The following is an 8,824-nucleotide window of genomic DNA, read 5'->3' as shown; positions in this document are numbered from 1 at the left end:
ATGAAATTTTTGGTTCAGAAAGTGCAGCAGGAATTTCCCCGCAGAGGAGCGCAGTTTCAAAAAACACTAGCCTGTCCCATACACACACACACACACACACCCCCACGCGCAGACTCACAGCAAGCCTGCATAAAGAAATGATCACAGCTGACTTAAAAGCAGCACAAACATTTCTTGATAATAACGAAGGATAATTATCATCCAAAGCAGGTTTTTATTATGGAGGAAAGTTCTGAATAGAGTTGCGCTCTCCCTCTTAAGTGAGTACGGAGGAAGCGCACATTTTTTTTTTTGGCACAGAGTGACAGTCCTCATGAAAAGTTTGCAGTCTGTTGGTTCTGGATATTAGAAAAAAACATGTTGAGCAATTCTCCAATGTTCTTTAATAAATATTTACAAAGCATGATCAGAAGTGTTTTTGATGACTGTAGATCAGAGATGACAGAGACTGGGGGTTCTCTGTGGATTTGCGTAGTTCTCTGGTCCCTAACTCCTGGGAATGAGGTGAGAACACTGTAAAGCTTATGCAATGTACAAAAAGCAAAGCAAGAAAAAGACGAGCAGGTGGATGAAGTATGACAGTGATGCAATGACACGCTATTGGTCTACAGCAGGGGTGTCAAACTCAAGTCCTTGAGGGCCGACGTCCTACTGGTTTTCCAGAAATCCTGCCTCATCTGCTGCTGATTACCTGAATCAGGTGTGTTTGGCCAATAAGGAGCTTCAAAGGCAGGTTGGTTGGAAAACATGTAGGACACCGGCCCTTGAGGCCTGGAGTTCGACACCTGTGGTCTACAGCATGCATGCGCAATCAAAAGAAACTGCCCTGTCTGCGCGTGGCTCAGCTGAGTGGAAACACTCGCCAGAATTAACTGGTCCGTACCATACTACTCCTTACCAGACCGCACCGTACCAGACTGCTCAGTGGAAACGAGGCTTCCTGAATGAAACCTGCTCCAAACCAGGTTATGATCACAGTCAGTTGCCATAGTGATTGATTCTGAGTTCAGTGAATCCCGCTTCATGAAACAGGTTCGATTTTACCCAGTTTCACAGGTTTAAGTTATCTCCATTTCTGAGACCGGAAACTCAGAGTTTTCCTGAATTTGAAGTTCACAAACTCAAGAGTTTCAACAAAACCTGCTTCTCAAAACAAACCCCAGAGCTACTAAGGTCCAACCCCAAACTAACATAATAACACCCAGCAATCTAAGTTTGCTGAGGACAAAAAGGTAAAAGAAGAAAACAAACCAGCATCACACCAACTAAAACCCAGCCTGAGGCTCTGCTCCCTGCCTGGCTTGGTGTGGCCTCCTCGGTCTTAAGTAGACACCAGGCAGCAATTAACCCTTCAGCTCTCTTTGGGGTCCAGATGACTCCACCCAAATATTGATGTGTGATTGCTTCCATGACAAATGTGGACAAAAGTGGACAGGATTTTATGTCTACCATGGACATTAGTGAAACTCAAAAATAAATTCTAAAAAAAAGTTAAGCGCACTGTCTTGTGGGGTCCAGATGACCCCACTTTTAACGTAAACAAGCCAAGGAGAGCGGAAGGATTAAAGCACATTGGCCACACTTGCGAGTGAGCCAAAGGTCTTGATGGAAAAAGGTGCAGCAGGATGTAACAGTTTGTTTAAAATAATAATGAAAGAATTAAATGTCACGTGAAACTTTTAAAAAATAAACAAGCATTTATATTTATTTCTAGTGTGGTCATAGTAACACACAGGTTTAGACAACATACCCAATGTCTCAGCATAAACTACAATCAGAAAGGTCAACGCAACAACTCTAAAACAAAGAAATGGTAATAAAAAAAAATCTAACAAAATCTACAAATAAGACCAACAAAAATAGAGCAATGCATTTGTTTCTTTAAAAATCAAATCCATAAACAATGTCAGTACAAAAAGTGATGGTACCTTCAAAACCGGTAAAAGTCATTCAAGATCTGAAGATTTAACTCTTATGATACACCCAAAAAAATGAATTTCATGGAAAAGTTCAACAAAACAATAAAGCTCATATGGTAAAGAATTATTATACAGATATAAATGTATCATTTTGAGGATTGTGGCTGATTGATAATGAAACTCAAGATTTGTCTTAGAAAACGTGATTATTATATTACAAAAATAATTTAAAAAAATGTTCTCACTTCAAAAGTCAGACTTCAGAAAACTGCTAAATTTTATGCATTGGATACTCACTTCTGCCTCCTTCTAATCTAATTACTGCATCCCATTTTCACTTAACTCTGACATTTTTCTCAAGAAAAGGCTCCTCTTTTTTGTGAGTTCTTATGTGCCTTTTGAGGCTAAATGCATTACAAAAATGTTTGTCACATTCTTTACAAGACAAAAGAGTCTCTCCTGTATGAGTTCTTATGTGTCTTTTGAGAGTACACATCAGACTAAAACTTTTATCACATTCTTGACAGTAAAAAGGCTTCTCTCCAGTATGAGTTCTCATGTGCCTTTTGTGACTAGATGCATGGAGAAACCTTCTATCACATTCTTTACAAGAAAAAGGCTTCTCTCCTGTGTGGGTTCTCATGTGTGTTTTGAGATGAGACATATGACTAAAACTTTTATCACATTTTTGACAACCAAAAGGCTTCTCTCCTGTATGACTTCTCATGTGTGACTTAAGACTAGATATTTGAAAAAAACTTTTATCACATTCTTGACAATAGTAAGGTTTCTCTCCCGTGTGGGTTCTCATGTGTGTTTTGAGATGAGACAAATAACTAAAACTTTTATCACATTCTTGACAACCAAAAGGCTTGTCTCTAGTATGAGTTCTCATGTGTGACTTAAGACTAGATATTTGACTAAAACCTTTATCACATTCTTGACAAAAAAAAGGCTTTTCTCCGGTATGAATTCTCATGTGTCTTTCTAGATTATACATCCGAGTAAAACTTTTATCGCATTCTTGACAAAAAAAAGGCTTCTCTCCTGTGTGAGTTCTCATGTGTGTTTTGAGTTGAGATATATAACTAAAACTTTTATCACATTCTTGACAACAAAAAGGCTTCTCTCCTATGTGAGTTCTCATGTGTGATTTAAGACTAGATATTCCACTAAAACTCATATCACATTCATGACAACAAAGAGGGTTTTCTCCGTTGTGAATTCTCATGTGTCTTGTAAGAGTAGTTATCAGACTAAAACTTTTATCACATTTTTGACAACAAAAAGGTTTCTCTCCTGTATGAGTTCTCATGTGTCTTTTGAGAGTACATATCTGACTAAAACTTTTATCACATTCTTGACAACAAAAAGGCTTCTCTTTTGTGTGAGTTCTCAAATGAGTTGTTAATTGGGACAGATAAGCAAAGCTTCTACCACATTCTTCACAGACATAGGGTCTTCCATCAGACTCAGCTCTCATGTGGGCAGACACATTGTTTGCAATTATTTTTCCTTTACCAGACTTAACAGAGGAAAGTCTCTTTTCTTTTGGAGATGGTTTGCGCTTCTCTTCTGAAGTTTCCTTCTTGGATTTTTTTCCAACATCAGAGTCACACGGACTTTCTGACATGTGAGAGCTGGCCACACTTTGGACATGACTTCTGTCTCTTCTCTTCCTCTGATCTTTGTTCTGTGGGTCTGTCTCTCCATCTGTAGTTGATGTTGATTCTTCATGTTGGTTTCCTTCTTCATCCTCACTCTCAGTTACACTGAAGCTCTTCTGTTTGTTTAGATCTGCTTCACTGCGAGTATTTTCCTCATAAGAAGGAATCTCCATCAAGGTATCAATCTCCTGCTTTAGATCAAGTTGCTCTTCATCCTGACTAATGCAGATGAGTTCTTGCTCCGCTTTAACCCATGGAGGTTCTGGTTTCTCCTGTTCCTCTTCGGTCTGTGGAGATTCTTGTTTTTCCTGTTCTTGGTCAGTCTGTGGAGATTCTTGTTTCTCCTGTTCCTCTTTAATCTGTAGAGGTTCTGGTTTCTCCTGTTCCTCTTTGATCTGTGGAGTTTCTGTTTCCTCCTGTTTCATTTCAATCTGCTGAGGTTCTGGTTCCTTCAGTTCCTCTTTAGTCTGTGGAGGTTCTAGATTCTCTTGTTCCTCTCTGAAGTTCCTCTGCTGGTTGCAGAGATCTTCCTCTTCAGTCACCAAATGCTGGGGGAGGACTGCAGGGACACAAACACAAGAATGAAACCTTTTAAAGGACTTGGGCCCGATCCAAATTCTCCCCTTCTCCCTTCCCCTTAGCCCCTCCCCTTCATTTATCCCTCCAGGCTTGCTCCAAATGGAGGGTGATGAAAAAATAGTGTCTAATATTTCGGACGTGACTTTCGTTCAATGACGACATCAATATCACCGGTCCGCTAGCATTAGCATGGAGCTTCCAGTGCTTAAATATTAGGGTTGTGGATCATCACTTAGGTGGCGATCCGATTCGATTCACGAATCAAGAGCAACAATTCACGAGTTGAACCACGATTCTTACTTTTTATTATAATGTTTATTGCTATGTGTATGTCTATTTACTAGATGGATGAAAATTGAAATTATTTGTATTTAATCATCATTTATACCTTTATTTAGAACAGGTGATCAGAATAAACTAAACTGATTAAAAAAACCACAAAGATTTAGATAAAAATACTTTTTTTGTCATTTTAAAGTTTTTTTGTTTTTCAATATTCTGGTTCAGCAGTAAAACAACATAAAAAGGATAAAAATCACTTTTTTTTGGGTGATTTAAAAACAAAACCTGAAAATTTTCTGCAGTTTTATTATCTTCAAAGTTCTTCAATATTTTACGTTCTAAGCATCACACATTGCTGCAGAGCTCCTATGAAAAGTCTTTTTTTCACAGCAGAATTAACTGATTCATGTTGATTACATCCACCTTTCAGCAGCGCGAGGCTGTTTCTTCAGAATAAGCTGGAGTTTTGTTAATTACGTCAAATGTTGAAGAGTTATAACCAAAAAAATGTAAACACTGGAGCTAAAGCTCCAATGTTAAAGCTAATTCATTTTTTCAGAAGTTATGTCTGTGAGCGGAACTTCAGTCTCAGTTTTTGAACGGAAAAAAGCTCTCGCTAGTTTTACTTTGAAAACTGGAAGCTTTACCATCACGGAGATGTGTTTACTTCCGGTGGAAGTACGGCGGCTCTTTCAGCTTTGTTTTAGTTCGTAAACTTAAAATCCTACATTAATCTGCATTTCAGAGCAAAAATACACCGTCCCCATGTGATATTTTGATCATCTTTGCTACAATTTACTACATTTATAAAGATCGCGAATCAGCGATCATGGACGTCGCAAATATCCGTACTCGAAATTTTGGGAGCAGATCGTGAATACCCGAGCACCCGGATAGTCGTTACAGCCCTATTAAATATATATAACAGTGGTCTTATAACATTAACCCTTCCGCTCTCCTGGGCCCTGTGCTCACTGCCCAGCACTGTGGAGCTCGACTGGCATTTGCTCAAGAACAGCAGAATTGGTAAGTCCGCCACTGGCGTCCTGTACTTTTCACAGACGAGAGCAGGTTCACCCTGAGCACCTGTAATAGACGTGAAAGAGTCTGGAGAAGACAAGGAGAACGTTATGCTGCCTTCAACGTGGTTCAACATGACAGGTTTGGTGGTGGGTCAGTGATGGTTCTGGAGGCATATCCATGGAGGGACGCACAGACCTCTACTGCCTAGGAAATGGTGCTCTGACTGCCATAAGGTATCCAGATGAAATCCTTGAACCCATTGTCAGACCCTACGCTGGTGCAGTAGGTCCTGGTTTTCTCCTAATGCACGGCAATGCCCGGCCTCACATGGTAAGAGTATGCAGGCAGTACCTGGAGGATGAAGGAATTGAAACAATTGAATGGCCTTCACCATCCCCTACTTAAACCCAATAAAACATCTCTAGGACATAATGTTTCGGTCCATTAGGCGCCGCCAGGTTGCTCCTCAGACTGTACAACAGCTCAGGGATGCCCTCACACAGATCTGGGAGGAAATGCCACAAGACACCATCCGTCGTCTCATTAGGAGCATGCTGCGACGTTGTCAAGCATGCATACAAGCTCGTGGGGGCCACACAAGACAGAGGTGGGGACTCGAGTCACATGACTTGGACTCAAGTCAGACTTGAGTCATGAATTTGACTACTTTAGACTCGACTTGGACTTTCCTACCTTGACTCGGACTTTGATATACATAACTTGTGACTTGACACGGACTTTAGCCCTTTGACTCGGAAAGGCTTGCTATTTTCCCCCATATACATGGATTAAAAAGTATATTGAGAAAGCCACGCGCAGCGGTCTCTCTGTCATTGTTTGTTTACATTCATGTGTGATGTTGGCCAAACATCCAATCATATTAGGGCCAAGTTTGATTGATCTGACAGTCAAACCAATTAAATTGCAGACAAACATACCCCCCGCCTCCCCTTTAAAAGAGCGAGTTCCTGTTTGGGAGTTAGGAAGTTAGGGAACAGAGGTTGAATGCAGTTCGCATTATATCCAGCAAACTCTGTCCTGCTGATGGATTTAATGAGCTTTTCACTCTGGATTGTTTTTTTTAACCCTTCCGCTCTCTTTGGGGTCCAGATGACTCCAACCACATATTGATGTGTGATTCCTTCCATGACAAATGTGATCAAAGGTGGACAGGAACTGTCTGTCATGAACATTAGTGAAACTCAAAAATCAAAGATAAAAAAAGTTCAGCGCACTGTCATGTGGGGTCCAGATGACCCAACCTACAATGTAAACAAACCAAGGAGAGCGGAAGGGTTAATACGTTAGCTTGTTCTCCCTTAACAATTAAAGGTATTGATATATTTAACCCTCGTGCACTCTTATGGGGTCCAGATGACCCCACCCTTACATTAAGGTGTTAGCCCTTTCATGACAAAGGTGGACAAGACTTTATGTCTGTCATTGGACACCAGTAAAGATGGACAATCATTGAAAAAAAAGTTCAGCGCACTGTCTTGTCGGGTCCAGCTGACCCCACGTTTGATGTAAACAACTCAAGGAGGGCTGGAGGGTTAATTAAAGATGCAACAACAAACATATACGCAACACTTTATATAAAAAAAAAAAAATGTACAGCTAAAGGAGAAATTTAATGAAGCAGTTTTTTTTATTATATCAGTTGGAAGAAGGCATTGTTACTACTGGATACAATTTGTTTAAACAAAAATCAAAGAACTACACCAAAAAATGTCTACATAACATTTATCCCACAAATATGTTTATATCCGAATTCTCAGATATAGAGAATAACTGCAGTTTTTGTAATGATGTCCCTGAATTGGTTCTTTACCTCTTCTACCATTGTAAATTCTCACTTGAATTTTGGATCCAATTAGAACGTTTTATAAACACTATAAATTAAACATTAATATTATAATTAATTTTAAACAAATTACTCTTCCAATCTTAATGTTATATACATAAGTATAGAGTAAGAAAAACTCCCAGATTTGAAAGATATATGATTGAGTTCTGTCAATTTTATGAATATCTCAAAAAGATTAAGACACCTGTGGGGAGAATGACCAGAAATGTATGTTCTGATCTGATCATCCTTGTACTTTTGTCGAACCCATGCTGTCCTTGCTTCTGTCTGCTCTCCCAAAGACCATATTCGGCCTGCTTGCACACAGGGTAGGGCCTCACAACTCGTTTCTTTGCTCCTGCACGAGACCTTGTTAGGAACTGTTTATCACCAAAACCATTTTTGGTGTGCTTTTTCTGAAGCATTGGCGTCAATTGACGTCAATACAAGGTATTTGGGGGACGGGGGAGCCTCCTCCTACTGTGGGTTAGTTCACTAACGCCCAGCCTGTTGAAGCCGCCCCTGGAAGATGCTCTGCCGTGGACTGCTGGCTCTCCGGTCCTTTGTGTCAATCGGTAAGAGAACTTATCATCTGTCTGGCCCTTCATATTGTAACTGTTTGTATTACTATGCACTGCGGAGAATAAAGACACAGTATTCTAACAACATAGTGTGTGTGTTTTCCTGTGTAACCACATCTGTTGAACATACAAGAAATTTCACAAAACAACCCCCAAGGCATGTAACACTGGTACAATTTGTGCTTTTTAGTTTAATGAATAATTCCCTGTCTTAGATTTTTTTCTTCTCTTTATCCTCTTTTTTGTTATTTGTTAGAATTCTTTTCTATTAATATTATGGTTATTTCTTACTTGGAATTAATTCCTTCAGGTTGAAAAGTGTCCCCATAACCTTTTTGAATATTGCAATTTTCTGGTTGAAAGATGACATTAGTTGTTGATTATATGTGGAATGCTTGATGTTGTGATTTGTAGTTTTGTGTGATATTAAATAAAGTTCTTAAAAAAAACAAAAACACGTTAGCTTTTATGCTAGCAGCATTTTACGTCTCCAAGACTCTGGTTCCATTCGGACCTATAAACCCTCAGCCGGTAGCCCCACTGTCAAGCATTGCAAAAGCAGTATCTTGAATATTTCTATATTTTACTGGATTGGCCCGTGACTATATAGTGTAACGCTCCTTTAGGCTATGCGCACTGACCTACAGAAGAAGGTGTTTCGGCTCACGGAGCCCAGAGTGTGTGGATTAAAAACGCAACACAGGGATAAAATAATCAATCGATTGTATTGAACAAAAAACAAAAAAAAACAAACAGGACAACAAACATTCATAAACTTCCTAGGGGAGGAAAAAGAGAGAAGAGGGGGAAAAGAGGGGACGAACGTCCAGAGTTCCGCTGTGTTGCAAAGTTCTGACTTTTCGGGTCGAGTGAGACCTTTCGTGTTGTGTTCTCTCTTGTTCAGGGTTCTTGTCTGTGTTTTCAGAG

The 8,824-nt window shown here is 39.7% G+C and overlaps 1 protein-coding gene across 1 annotated transcript in view; it reads right to left on the bottom strand.

Annotated features, from left to right (window-relative positions):
• Positions 1-302: 302 nt before the first annotated feature.
• The window catches only part of LOC112141710 (zinc finger protein 883-like), a 17,752-nt gene continuing 9,230 nt past the window's right edge, over positions 303-8,824 (bottom strand). Inside the window, exon 2 of the mRNA XM_024264858.2 lies at positions 303-4,145. Coding sequence (XP_024120626.1) covers positions 2,254-4,145 — 1,892 coding nt within the window. The 3' untranslated portion in view covers positions 303-2,253. The remainder of the gene's footprint in view (positions 4,146-8,824) is intronic.

Source organism: Oryzias melastigma, unplaced genomic scaffold, assembly GCF_002922805.2.
Source record: "Oryzias melastigma strain HK-1 unplaced genomic scaffold, ASM292280v2 sc00270, whole genome shotgun sequence".
NCBI classification, from domain to species: domain Eukaryota; kingdom Metazoa; phylum Chordata; class Actinopteri; order Beloniformes; family Adrianichthyidae; genus Oryzias; species Oryzias melastigma.
Note: the sequence above shows the minus strand (reverse complement) of the source record. Positions and strands in the feature narration are given on the sequence as shown.